Below are 14,560 nucleotides of genomic sequence, written 5' to 3' on the forward strand. Positions count from 1 at the left end.
GGAGGCCAGTATTACCTGCACACGGGTTCTGATGACATCCATGGGATTGGTGAGGACGGAGGCAGTGGCTGCAGCCAGGGGCCCAGAGATGGCTTGAAAGACAATGTGAGGGCACTCCTGAGGGCACAGGCGCGACAGCTGCTCTGGAATCCAGGGAAAGACAACGCCTCAAGATACGAGGTACCACCCATCTACCCTCACGCCGCCTGTACAGCCAAGACAAGCCCTCTGTCCTTGGCCATTTTGGACCTTTGCACTTGGAACTTTCTCTTTCTGTTTCCACCTGCATCCACTTGAGAAGCATATCATATATCTCTGGAGCTTTCCAGAAGTCATTATGGTGTACCCATTTAAAAAGGTCACAGTTGTCTCTGTGGAAGGGACTGGGTGACAGACATGGGTAGGAAGGCCGTTCACTGCATTCTGCATACCTTTTCGGGGGCTGGGGAAGACAAGGTGTCATGTAGCCCAGGCTGCCCTGGAACTCAGTATGTAGCAGAGGATGAGCCCTGACCCTCCTGTCATCCCCAAACCACACACTGCTGGAGATGAGAGCTCCCAGGGCTTCATGTGTGCCAAGCAAGCACTCTACCCATTCAGCCATACTCCTAGCCCTTCAAAAGTCACTTGGAATTTTGGACTGTGTACATATTTTTATAAATAAAAGCAATTAATATTAAAGCAGGAAGTCTTATCCTATAAGGAGGACCAGATTATACCAAGAAAGAAAAATGGCTGGGCATGAAGAAGCATGACTTTAATTCCAGGGTTGGGCGGATCCCTGATTTCAAGGCCAGTTTCAGGACAGCCAGGGGCTATACAGAGAAACCATGTCTCAAAAAACAAGACAAACAAGCAATGCAGTCAGGCACGGTGATGCACTTGAAAGACGAAGGTAGGATTGGAAGTCTGCTGCGGTGACTTCCAGGCAATTTAGACTATGTGAGACTCTTGTCTCAAAAAGTTAAAGGGGTCAGTTAGCAAGGTGTTCGCTTAACATACACAGAGCCGAGAAGGCACAGAGTCTAGCATGCATGGAGCTCTGGATCTGATCCCCAGTCCAGAAAACCAGGCACGGTGGGTGGGACACGTTTGTAATCCAGGCACTCAGGAAGTAGACATGGGGGTCAGAAGGTCAAGGCTATCAGTTACACAGTGACTTCCGAGAGATACATTCTGTTTACATTTTAAAAAGAAAGCGGGCATAGTGCTACATGCTTGCCAATGTTTATAAGGCCCACCATGTCTCACAAAACAAGAAGAGCAACAACAACAAAAAAAGTCAAATATAAAAGGACTGGGGGTGTAGCTCTGTCCTGCTCTGTGTGAGTCCCTAGGCTCAATCACTAGCACAAGAGAAAACGGAGAAACTTGGCTGCCGATGTGCCAACGCACCGAGGCCCGTTTTCTCACAGCGCCACTGGGAAGTGAGCCTGTGGACAGATTCTCTGCTTTACTCTCTCTCTTGAGGCAAGAGTTCATTCATTTAGTCAGCAAAGATTCAGAGAGCCATCCTGGGTCCCGAGGGGCATTCGATGAATGAAAGAGAGTGCCTCAGATCCCTGCCCTCAGGAAGTGCACATTCTAGTAAGAGAGAAGGGATAGTACGCAAAGAACACCATGTCAGGGGGCTGGAGCTAAGGTAAAATGGGAAAGGAAGGAGGGCTGGGAACACCATGGGTAGAGGTCAAGCAAGCTGTGATTTTAAACAAAGCAGTCAAGGCGCCTCCTAGAAAGTGAAGTTCAGAAACAACCTGATGGTGAAAATATAAGCCAGTGTGCCCAGGCAGAGAGCTCCCCAAGTACAGGGTAACATGTATAAAAGCACTGAGGCAGAGGCATGCCTGCAGGGTGCGGGGGCAGCAAGACCAGTGACTTAGAACAGAGCGACTGGAAGGAGCAATGGGTGAGATTGGAACTGAGTGACCAAGGACCTGGAGGACACTACATAAACTCGAGCTTTTCCCTAAGACGGCAGGTCACACACTCATCATCTCAGAGATCTCTCAGTTTCCTAGTCAGTCACCGGTCCTTCCGAATTCTTTTTCATCTGCTTAGTTTTGGTGAGTTTGAGGCTAGGTAGATGTAGGAAGAAGGTTGGTGGGGCAGAAGTCACAGCTTCGACAGGAGACATGGACAGCTTCAGGTGTCATGGAGAATTTCGTAAGCCTGTTGGAACTACCTCTTCCCCACTTCCTAACTGTATTCCTTATGTCAACAGAAACGAGGTGACCTGAGTTTGTCTCGTGGGTGCCCCTTTTCTCCTGAAGGAGGCATTTTGCAGTCATTAGGCTGCAGCCCTGGTACCTGCACTCCTGTTTTCTGGGCCTGTACGCACTGGCCCTGCTCCTACAAGCTGCCACTTTCCTGGGGCAAAACAGTTGATTGGTTTAATAAAAAGCTGATTAGCAATTAGCTGAACAGAAGAGAATAGGGAGGGACTTCTGATCCCAATTGGGGGGGGGGGCAGAAGGAGAAGAAGGTATGGGAGACCATGTGAGGAACCAAGAGGATTCAACATGAAGTCAAAATGAGAGGGCAGCCATGAGGACACACATGGACCAGAGTGAGCCAGGGCAAGACCAGATGGCAAGTAACGGGTCTTTGTCTGGGTATGAGCAGCCCAGTCGGGTTAGAACAGCTCAGAACCTGCCCAGCTTAGGTTTTCAGCTTGTTAGTAAATATGCCAGGTGTCTGTGTCTTTATTCAGGAGCTAGAATTGGTGTAGAGATGCCCAGCAGTTATTTGGGAACAAAGGGACGTAGAAGCCCCTCCAGGAATTACTTTAGATACATGTCAACTAGGCTCTTGGGCAACAGAAGCAGAGGATCACAAATCCAGGGCTTGTATGGACCTCAGAACAAGTTCAAGTCCAATCTAGTAGCTTACTGAGACGTCTCAAAAGTATAAACTGGGCCTAAGGATATGGCTCAGTAGGTAGGGCTTACCTAGCACAGCTCAAACACTGCATCTGATCCCTGGCCCTGCATAAACCAGACAAGGTGCAAGCCTTTAATTCCAGCGCTCAGGGGGCAGAGGAAGGGGGATCAGAAAGCCAGCATCAAGCAGCCTTGTCCACATAGCAGGAGTTAAGAAAGAGAGAGAGAGAGAGAGAGAGAGAGAGAGAGAGAGCGAGAGAGCACCTTTAAGCACACAATGAGCTGGAGGCCCGAGTGCTATACACTGTGAGAGACTCTGTGTCACAAACAAACAAACTGGGCATTCTGACACATGCCTGTCACCCAACACTCGGAGGGAAGGAAGAGGTAGGAGAATCAGGAGTTTGAAGTCACTCTTGTCTACAGAGCAAGCTTAAGGCCAGACTGGATTATATGAATCCTGACTCAAACAAAGCCCTGGGTGGTGGGTGCACGACCATAACCCCAGCCCCAGGTGGGCAGAGGGTATTTTAAAGCCAGCCTGAGTCACCTGAGTCCCAGTCTCAGAAACAAACCAACACGCTGAGTATGGAAGTGACTCCAGCGGCCGAGGGGACATAGGCAGGACCCTGCCTCAAAATAATTAAGCAGGGCGCGCACACTTGTATCATAGTACCTGAGAGGCTGAAGCAAGAGAACTGCTCAGAGTTTAAGGTCAGCCTGAGCTACATATGGAGTTTCAGGCTAGCCAGGGCCGTAAGATAAAACCCCTATTTTAAAAACAAAACCGGGGCTGGGGATTTAGCTCAGTGGTAGAGCGCTTGCCTAGGAAGCGCAAGGCCCTGGGTTCAGTCCCCAGCTCCGAAAAAAAAGAACCAAAAAAAAAAATAATAATAATAATAAAAAAAAATAAAAACAAAACCAATATTTAATTTTTAAATGATGGGTCAGGCCTTCTGGTGGTGCACAGAGGCCCACAGTTAGATCGTAGGTCAAGACCTCTGGACAGGTTTGGCTAGCAATGCTACAGAAAGTGGGTATAAGGGGAAACAAAACTCTTTCAAGTATTCACGAGATCAAGGGAGGACAGAGGGCAGAGGGACTCCAGAGAAAATGCCTTCCTGGGCACTCGCTTTAGTCTTAGTTAGGGTGGCTTTTCTGCAGTGCTGGGGACTAACCCTTCAGCCTTGTGTATGCTAGCCAAGCTCTCCTCAACTGAGCCACATCCCCAGCCTTCCTAAGTGTTTGCTGAGGTAATCCCAGTGCTTATGGAGTAGAAGCACTGTTGTTAGTTCTAGGTTACATTGGACTACAGGGAGTTCAAAGCCAGTCTAGGTTAAACAGAGAGACCCTGCCTCACAAAACCACAAGAACAAAAACCGATTGCCAGAGTGTTCTCCCAAAGGGTCAGGGTGACAGTGCTGGGGTTTAGTTTTACCACAAAGTCTAGACGAAATACTGTGCTATGTAGAAGAAACGGGGCTAGCAAAACTAGGGTTCAGCTGGGCTCAGTAGGGACATTTACCAACACTCAGTGGGGTTGATTTGATCCCCTCTCTGTACTCATCTCCACTCTAAAATCAGCCAGGAGCAACATTATCCCTGCCCATCAGTAAGTGCTCTCCTTCCCAGCCCCTGCTTACCTGCATAGAAGTGGTAAAAGGGCCACCAAACCGCGCTGTTTGGGATATACGTTAGCAGTGAGGCCACATAGCCCCGGTAGAAGCCTCGAAGCCCATCAGCCCGCAGGATCTGCCTGATGATGTCTTTAGTTTGGCCAAAGGCAATCAGCCCTTGTCCCTCTAGGTTCCCACGCACTTGGAACCGACCCATTTTCTCACCCTTGCGCTGCATCATCAGATGCTGGGAGACAACATCAATGGGCACCGTGATGCTCTGGGCCACGAGGGAGGCTGAGCCACCGGCTACCAGTGATTTGACTGTGTTACTCTGGCTGTAGTCAGCTACAAATTTCCGGGTAAGCTCGTAAGTGGTAACATAGCACTGGCCAGAGATGAGTGTGAAGGTGTTCACCAGGAATCCCCGGTAGAGGCCAGTCACTCCATCTGCTCGAAGGATTTTGACAAAGGCATCAAAGGTCCCATGGTAGAGGCTCTTGCCCTTCTGGACCTGCAGGCGGGTGCGGATGAGGGTGAACGGGTACACGCTGACCCTGATCATCATTGTCATAGCCACACCGAACACGTAGAACTTCTTCTTGTCCAGGTGCTCCCACTCGATGATCTGAATGTTCCGCTTGCCCTCCATGTTGCCCGGAGACCTGGGATTTGGGCAGGTGGGAGATGTGAGGAAGGTCGGAACTTCATTTCTTTCCCCTCCTGCCTAGGCTTCAAAGTCCACCTCTCAGGTTGTATCTCTTGGGACACTCACCTCAGCAAAGCCTAGCCTTCCAACAGCCTGGCTCTGCAGTCCACAACCCAGAGCATCGTCTCTGCACTTCTGTCTTTGACAAACCTTTTGAAATCCTTCCTCACCACACAGCAATGCTGACATCCCCACACCTCAGCCCCGACTCAGTGTGTAGGACTAACCATTCTGAACTCTGTCTCTACCTAGGTCTTGGCATCTCAGTCCTGAAGAGGGACCATTCTCTGACCGACCTGGGAGTGCTTAGAATGCTATGGACAATACATCCGCCCGGCATAATTCAAGGCCTACCTGGATAACAGGATTCAAGGCCTACATGGATAACAGGATTCAAGGCCTACATGGATAACAGGATGTTACTGAGTGCCAGGGAGGAGTTCTTAGAGGCTGGACGGCTCCTGGCTCCTCTGAAGAAGCACCCGCCTCTGCCTGTAGATGCTCAATGTGGGTCACCTTACTAACATCTGCTGCCTGCTGACCTCACTTCTGTCCCCATGCTGGCTGCTCTGACCACCTCTGCACCCCCAACAATAATTTATATTTTCTCCAATCTACGTTAGAAGAAAGTATTGGGACAGGTGTGGAGAGGGATTTCACACCACAGGACATTACCTCCTCCTCCCCACTCTCTAGGGAAAGGAGTATAAAAGTCAGGAACAGGTCAAAGGTCAGAGTCCTCCTGGGTCATTACCTTGCCCCAGAAAGAGAGAAGAGACACCTGAGTGGACTTCTCTGAAGAACCCAGAAAGCTGTAGGACCTGCTTGTATCTGGGCTAACCCTGGGTGTACAAAACAACAACAACAAAAATACTTCTGGGAAAGGAGCAAATTGAGACTCTAACGGTCAAGCCATGCAGCTGCTCAGCAGTGAAGGCGAGATGAAGCCGAGGGCTCTACTCCATGTGCTTTCTGTGCCACAGGAGCCAAACATCTCAGTGCAATTCTCTCTGTTTAAATTAAAACCAAGTCCTCCCATGGGAGGCAGTATAAACGCCCTTGAGACTGCCAGTTCTCTCAGCCCTATTCCAGAGGACTGCCTTCTCTTTCTTAGTGCTCCTGTGGAGTGACTGAGCTTATTGGCTGAGCAGGCATGGTGTCATCACAAGACAAACAAAGCAGGACTCAAGCAGGGACCTCTTGCTGGGGTCACGCACAAACTGCATGCTAGGCAGGGCAGAAGGGCAGAGCAACCAAGTACTCTGTTCTGAGAGCTGGCTCCCTGAGCACCTTCTCAACCTGTAACGCCGAGTCACCACTATGGGCGTCTCTACTGAGCCATCCTGAGGCAGAACCCACTGCTCCATTTCCCCTTTCTCCATCTCTCATGTGTGTCAACCAACCGTAAACCCCCAGAAGGAAGCCAGGATTTCCCAAGGCCAGTAATCCCACTAAAGGTCATGACCCAAACAATAAGGCACAAATCAAATGGCTAAGAGGCCAAATGGTACTATACCCTTGGAATAAGTAAAGTTTCTCCTCTAAGAGTGGGATCTCAGCTTGCTCCAGTGTCCTATAACCTCTGGACGTCCTGCTGAAATATTGGTTTCTCTTGTTTCATCTGCTGGAAAATCCTCTTTGCAGAAATACGAATACAATAATTCCTCAGCCTTCTTTTCTCCTGGTTCAGCCAGCCCAACTTCCTTTTGGCCCTCTGTCTGACCTATTTGTGTACTTGGCTCCAATTCTGGATTTTCTGGCACCTTTAAAACTGTTCATGGGGCTGGGGTTGTAGCTCAGTTGACAGAGGGACTGCCTAGCATGTACCCAGCCCCAAATCCAATCCCCGGCATGGCATAAAAAGAAAAAAAAAAAAAAAAAGATGGTGACCCATGCCTATAGGCCTAGCATTTGGGAAGTAGGAGATCACAAGGGTATAGTCATCTTTGACCATATGGCAAGTTCGAGGCCATTTAGGCTCACAAGAAATCCTGCTTAAAATAAACCAACAACAATAGCATTGTTTGTGAATCATTAAGTGCCTTCTGTGCATCCCAACAGATCACCCAGACTAGGGAGCGTTTTATGCTTGAAGTTATCAAATGAAACAGAAAACAGACTAGCCCAAATATGCACCTGTTAACCCCACCCCTCACATAACACTCGTAACTGCTCTCTTGCTTTTCTTTGCTGCCGTTGTTTGCTTGGTTTGAGTTTCATGTGGCCCAGGCTGGCCTTGAACTCCTGAACCTCTTATCTGCAATTCCCAAATGCAGAGATTATAGATGTGAACCGGGATAACCCTTGCCCAGTTTATTCCGCACTGGGACAAAGCCTAGGGCTTCCTGCATGCTACGTGCATTCTACCAACTGAGCCAGATCATTGGCTCTTGGAGTTGATAACTGTGGAGGTATTTTAAATTAACAGTAAAGTATTTCTCTTACTGCACAAAGTTCTACTGAACAGGGATGCTCTAAGTTCTCACCTGCCAGAGTGGTTCACAGACAGCGGGGACATTAGAGTTATAGAAGAGCAGAGCCAGATGTGGTAGCACGTGTCTGTCACCCTAGCACAAGGGGGCTGAGGCAAGAGAAACAGGAATTTAAGGTCAGCCTGGCTTACACAGTAAGACCCCATCTTAGGGGGTGGAAGAGACTTCATACTGTAAACCTGCTGATTAAGAAAAAAAAAAAGGGCTGGAGAGATGGCTCAGCGGTTAAGAGCACTCTCTTCCAGAGGTCCTGAGTTCAAATCCCAGCAACCACATGGTGGCTCACAACCATCTGTAAAGAGATCCAATGGCCTCTTCTGGTGTGTCTGAAGACAGCTACAGTGTACTTATATATAAAACAAATGAATAAATCTTTAAAAAAAAAAAAAGAAAAGAAACAACACTCTAGCATCTCTACATGGTTTACATGGAGTGTCAAAAGGTGGGAAGAGCATTGCTTTCCTTATTCGAGCCTGTCAGTTCTATAAGAATTATAACTACTCTCAGATTCCAACATCATTAGGACAAGGTTAGGAGTCCTCGGATTCCATCCGTGGACATGGAAGCAATGATGACTAACTGGTCCATGCCAATCTTTTCGCTCGGCCACTCCCACCACTTCGGGGCAACGTTCGATAGTCAACTCCTGACCAGACACCTAGGGGCTGCAATTCTCAGACAGAACGAAGACTTCTTCGCCCTCTTTTCTTTCTGCTCTCTTGTCACTTTAGGCTCTGCATTCTGAGAGCTGTCACCCGCATGAACGTGAACGTAATTGTATGATGGAACACCTATCCCTTCACTAGGTCCTGACTATGTCGCCTCGCAATCTAAGACAGTCTCCTCCCTCCGGCACGGTGAGGTTCCCACCAAGTCTTCATTGGTCTTCAGTAGATTTCCACGTGATCCCTCATCACACACACCACATGACAATCCCCTCCACATACTCCACGTGACACCCTCCTTTATGCACCTTCTGTCTGGCTCTTGCACTGCCAATTCAGGGTCCTCGGGCATGCCCCTCGCCATGCTTCTCTAGCTGTCAGTCTCTCATGCTCCTCTGCCAGGACGAGATGCCTCGAGGGACTTGCCTTTCGTTGCCCAAACTGCAGAGCGGCTTCCCATGGCGATGCAGCCCCGCAGAGCAAACAGACAACCGCTGCCTCCTCGACAAGTCGATCCTTAGGTAACTCTGATCCTTCAAGGCACCCAAGCACCGTGGTCGCTTACCTTCTCAGACTCCGGCGGTTTAGCCGCGTCTGAGACTGGGACTCCTAGACCGCAGCACCCGCACTACCAACCAGTCCCAGCGACAGCCAAACCCAGTTCGCATCTTCCTTCATCTCGGCTGGGACCCCGGTACTGCCGGAACCGGAAACTGGGATGCTGTCATTCCTCCCACTGTGAAGCAGCCGTAATTCCACCAATGACATTATTAGCCTTTGCGCCTCCCTCTAGAGGCTCCTCTTCCGCCATCTTTGATTTGGTAACTAGCACCGCCTCCTTTAGCTTCTATTCGCACTCAAGCCAACCACGCATGCGTATCCTGCTAGGGGACTTCGTAATTGGCTGACACATAAACCGGGAGGCAGAGGCCGCTGCTCCCTCCCTCCCTTCCTCCCTTCCTTTCTTTTTCTTTTTCTTCTTTATTTTTCTCTTATCTTTTCTTCTCTTTTATTTTCGTTTCTTTCTGGGAAAAGTCTTACTACGAAGGCCTGGGGGACGTCCAACTCATTAATTTCCTTGCCTCAGATTTCCAAGTGCTAAGATTGCAGACCTGCTCTTCCACTCCTGATTTCCCGGACTCTTCTTGACAATACAGTTAAGTCACCTTTCGTTTAAAGATCTAGGGGAATCTTTATACTTAAACCTAAATTTTAGAATTTGATTTTCAGTAGAGAGGAGCGGGAATCTAATCTTTAGTTTTTCTATAACTTTTCTCATTTTTGGAGCCCAAACAGTAGAGACAAAGGAAGGCAAGATAAGGTAGCTAATTTCCAGATATAGGAACTCAAATTAGAGAAACAGCGAGCAGTGACACCAGCTCTGGGTCTGGTTTTACACATATATAGACTTTTGAAAGTTGTTTGTTTATTCTATACTTTCAGTCTAGGCTGGTTAGTTTTTGTTATTGTTTTTTGTTTGTCAGCTTGATACTGGCTAGATTCATCTGGGAAGAGGGAATATAAGTTGAGTAATTGCTTTCAGTGGGCCTGTAAGCCAGTTTGTTAGCACTTTATTGGTTAATGACTGATGTGGAAAGGTCCAGTGGAGTGTGAGCAAGGCTACCCTCGAGCAAGCTGAATGTGAGCCCAAGAAGAAAGCACTATGTATTTTCTCACAGTCTCTGTGTCAGTTCTGGCCTCTGGGTTCCTGCCTTGAGCTCCTGCCCTGCCTTCCCTTTATTATGAACTGTAACCTGTAAGATTAAATTAATCCAGGTTGAGTGTGATTGCACAAGCCTTTAGTTCCAGAACATAGGAGGCAAAGTAGAAGGATCTCTGTGAGTTCAAGGCCAACCTGGTCTACATAGTTCTAGGACAGACATGAATATATAAAGAGACTGTTTCAAAAAAGATCAAAGAGGGGTTGGGGATTTAGCTCAGTGGTAGAGCACTTGCCTAGCCCGGGTTCGGTCCTCAGCTCCGGTGGGGGTGGGGGGAAGATCAAAGAAAGGATCAAGTAGCTGTAGAGATGGCTCAGCGATTAAGAGCACTTACTGCTCTTCCAGAGGTCCTGAGTTCGAATCCCAGCAACCACATGGTGGTTCACAACCATTTGTAATGAGATCTGATGCCCTCTTCTGGTGTGTCTGAAGACAGATAGAGTGTACTTATATATAATAAATAAATAAATCTTTAAAAAAAAGGATCAAATAAATCCTTTGGCAAGTTGGTTTTGGTTTTGATGTTTATCACAACAATAAAAAGCAAACTAGGACACAATCTTTCATTTTTATTTTTATTTTTCAAAAATACATAAATACATAAAAATACATAAAAATACAAAATTTGAATGTACTAATTAATGGATACCAGGTGACTTTGTTTTGTTTTGTTTTGTTTTTTTCTTTTTTTTTTTCTTTTTTCTTTTTTTCGGAGCTAGGGACCGAACCCAGGGCCTTGCGCTTGCTAGGCAAGCTAAATCCCCAACCCCTTTTTTTGTTTTGAAACAAGGTATCCCAAGCTATTTTGAAACTTACCTGTGCCCTAGGGTGACCTCAGATTTATAGCAGTGGTCCTATGTCGTCATGACATCTTCTGGGATTACAGGCATTAGAGACATCATGATGGCCTCTGAACATTCATTTTATTTCGGGGGTTTGGGGGAAAACTCTGACTCTCTTCTAGCTTTGCAGAATGTGGAGAGCTTTTGAGGCTGCCTTCTAGAAATTTGGTAGGAATTTGGCATTGGGCTAGGACAAGGAAGTAGCTCAAGATCCTGATCATCCTGATATGTTCCTGAATACCACAGGGCTTTGTTTAGTGCCTTATTTGTTCCTGACCTTATTCTTTGAATGTATTTAGAATGATATAAAAGCAGACTAGAGAAAATAAACCTGTATCAGCCTCAGCACTGACTGGAGTCATGCTATAATGTTGTCTGTCTTTTTTTTTTCTCAATCCTTGATCACTCTCTTGAGTCCCTGGTGACTGACTGAACTGGCTTGGTTGGAGGAATGAATATACAAGCATATCCTTGCTATCTGTGATGACCTTCGTGCACAAATTTCTTACTCCTCACTCTAACTGTAACTTTCCTTTCTCTCTCTCTCTCTAACACAAACACACACACACACACACACACACACACACACACACACCTCTTTACAGTATCCTGTAACCAAGCTTCTCTCAACTTTCTTTTTTTTTAAAGTGTTATAAAGAACAACAATTCATTGGGGCTGACTTACAGGTTCAGAGGTTCAGTCCATTATCATCCATGGCAGTACCCAGGCTGGCATGGTACAGGAGGAGCTAAGAGTTCTACATCTTCATCTGAAGGCCGCTAGCAGAATACTGACTTTCTCTCGACTTCCAACTTTCCTTTCGAGCACCCACATCAGTTGGCTCACAGCTACCTGCAACCCCAGCTCCAAGGCATCTGATACGCAGTTCTGACCACCGTGGGCACCAGCGTACATGAGCACATTGGCAACAGGACTGGGGCTGGGTCTTATTTTAATCAGCTGGGTGCTTGTGATTGGTGGAGGTTGTGATAGTGACCCAGATGGTTGTGTCAAGGAGAGAGTCATGTTTGTCACACAGGGACTCAAGCAGGAGGTGTCCTTGCGCCCAGCTGAACTGGATGCTGTTTTGTCTCTGTGCACTCTCTGTCTTTCACTCTCCTCAGAGGCAAGAATGGTATCCAGTTTGCTCATCACACCACGTGCTCAGTAGATCCCAGCGACTAAGTGACTGGACTTCCAAGATGACACAGCTCCTGGCTCACAAAGCAGCACTGTGGGATGCTAGAAAAGTTTCTGTGGAGGACAACAGTCAACGTGGATGGCATTGCAAACCCAAAGGACCCGCTTACCTCTAGTTCACTAAGGCCAGCTGTCTGTCCGTCTTTGCTTTACCAAGGAGCAGGACTTTCAGGGCAGGCACAAGAGAATAGCAGATGCGCTCGTGGCTCAGTTGCAAAGGAGCTGGAAGCAAGACCCACAGTTCCTAAGGCTCTTTTCATTGTATTCTGACTTTAACAAGAAGCTGCTTAGGCTCTGAGGCAGAATTGGGTTTAGAAAGCCCCTTTTCTTCTGGCATAGATGGGAGGTGCTGTCCAGGCCCACTCCTTACTGAGCAGCTATTGACAGTCGATAGATACTAGAGAAGATACTAGTCGTATGTCTCTGTCTGTCTCTGTTTCTCTGTCTGTCTCTGTCTCTCTGTCTCTCTGTCTTCTCTTCTCTTTTTATTTTTATTTTATTTATTTATTTTTTGTATTTATTATGTATACATCAGCTTTCTGCCTGCATGTATGCCTGCAGGCCAGAAGAGGGCATCAGATTTCATTACAGATGGTTGTGAGCCACCATGTGGTTGCTGGGAATTGAACTCAGGACCTCTGGAAGAGCAGACAGTGTTCTTAACCTCTGAGCCATCTCTCTAGCCCCCTCTTCTCTTTTTAAAGCATATGTGGCCACTGGTCGATCTCCCAGGCTCCAGTGAATGGCAACCATGCACATATGGGCAGCTCTAATTGGACTTAGTGGGTCATCACCAAAAGGACATGAGATTCAAAGCAGCCATTTTGGAAGTAATTTGGGGAAACTGGAGAGAGAATGGGTATAGATATAATCATGTAGGAAATTCTCAAGAATAAAGAAAAATTAACAAAGAAACCTTGCTTTGCGGCTGGTTTGAATGCATTGACTAAAAGCAAAATGAAACAAAAGTGCTCTCAGTACTTCTGTGATGCTGAAGAAACTGCGTTTTATGCTAGGGATCCATTTTGGTAATCACTAGCCATTTGTCTGTGACTCTGGGCCCTGTAAGATGGGTTTCCAGTTACCCTGACTGAATGAGCTGTACCCCAAAGTGTGCAGCTCCAACTATCCACTTGTCATGACCAACTGCTGTTTTGCTTCTACAACTTTCTTACGCAGATACCCAAAGATTGTTTCAGGTCGCCTTAACCACTTAACCTGGTAGAACAGACCAGTTTTTGCTTGTTTTCATAGACAGTGAAGGCCTTTAAAAATTCTTCCTTCAGGGGCTGGAGAGATGGCTCAGCGGTTAAGAGCACCCGACTGCTCTTCCAGAGGTCATGAGTTCAATTCCCAGCAACCACATGGTGGCTCACAACCATCTGTAAAGAGATACGATGCCCTCTTCTGTATCTGAAGACAGCTACAGTGTACTTATATATAATAAATAAATAAATCTTTAAAAAAAAAATTCTTCCTTCAATTCCCTTCTCACGGCAATCTAGAATTTGGCTCAGAGATTGTTCGTCCTGCTGGCAGCTAGTCAATAAGCCGTTCAATTGTAATTGGATTGACTCTATGCCATAGACTGTATGCTCTTCTCCCAGGGGTCACAAACCCCATAATACTTCCTCTTGGTGTCTTTAGTGAAGAGCAAGTCCAGATGTGTGTTCTCCACTCCTGTTCCCTGTCTTCCGCCTTTCTGTCTGTCCCTTATTTGAATCTGTGCCTTCCTGAAAGCTGTGAATCTGTGTCTAAGTCTGTGGATGTGTCCGTCCCAGCCAAGGGCTTTGCTCTGTCTTTGTGGAACATCACAGGAAACATCCCATGGGGAAGGAATTGTACTCTTTATTGAAACCTCTAACAGTTTTATAAGAGATTAAGTCACAGACTCCAACTGACCCAGAAAACAAACTGTACTATAAACATCACTGTTTATCAAGCATTACCCAAATACTGTGTACAACATTTATGGGGAATATTCATTTTATAAGATTGCTTCCGATCTCTATTTTTGCTGTATTCAGTAAATGATTATTAGGACACACAGACATGTTACTCTGGGTCAGGGATGTGGAGGAGTACGTAATTTAAGGTTACAGCTATGCATTAGCTCAGAATGTAAGTGTCGATTACATAGGAATCCAAGGCAAGTAAGGTTGGTTGTTCCACTGTTCTCTTAAAGGCGGGTTAAACTAACAGGCTGAGCACACAGCAGGATATCCGTGTTAAGTCTTAAGTGACTTCAAGGCATATTATTAACTCTGGCTGTGAGGTCCAGAAAAAACTCCAGTCTCTTAGAAGGTAAGAGATTTTTATCATAACACATCGCCACATAGCTCCTCTTTCCAGGAGTAGTGGTACAAACCTATAATCTTGGCTACTAGAAAGGATGAGGCAGGAGGATTTCAAGTTTAAGGCCTATTTGGGCTACA

At 46.8% G+C, this 14,560-nt stretch overlaps 1 protein-coding gene and 1 long non-coding RNA gene across 6 annotated transcripts in view; one reads left to right on the top strand and one right to left on the bottom strand.

The window, feature by feature from the left end:
* Nucleotides 1–9,189, bottom strand: part of Slc25a44 (solute carrier family 25, member 44) — a 14,830-nt gene extending 5,641 nt beyond the window's left edge. The window contains exons 1-4 of one of the 5 annotated variants that reach the window (XM_039102759.2): nt 8,670–9,079; nt 7,691–7,785; nt 4,523–5,160; nt 16–143 (exon numbers count right to left, since the gene is read on the bottom strand). In XM_039102759.2, the coding sequence (XP_038958687.1) occupies nt 16–143; nt 4,523–5,160; nt 7,691–7,722 (798 nt within the window). In that variant the 5' untranslated portion in view covers nt 7,723–7,785; nt 8,670–9,079. Of the gene's footprint in view, nt 1–15; nt 144–4,522; nt 5,161–7,690; nt 7,786–8,669 lie in introns of all 5 variants that reach the window. The other 4 variants (XM_039102760.2, XM_006232720.4, NM_001108947.1 and 1 more) reach the window with 4 other exon arrangements.
* Nucleotides 9,190–9,337: 148 nt separating this feature from the next.
* Nucleotides 9,338–13,596, top strand: LOC134485636 (uncharacterized). Its single transcript, XR_010063852.1, has 2 exons — nt 9,338–9,517; nt 12,050–13,596. It is a non-coding gene; the product is annotated as an uncharacterized LOC134485636 (long non-coding RNA).
* Nucleotides 13,597–14,560: the final 964 nt, after the last annotated feature.

Source organism: Rattus norvegicus, chromosome 2, assembly GCF_036323735.1.
Source record: "Rattus norvegicus strain BN/NHsdMcwi chromosome 2, GRCr8, whole genome shotgun sequence".
Classification (NCBI taxonomy): domain Eukaryota; kingdom Metazoa; phylum Chordata; class Mammalia; order Rodentia; family Muridae; genus Rattus; species Rattus norvegicus.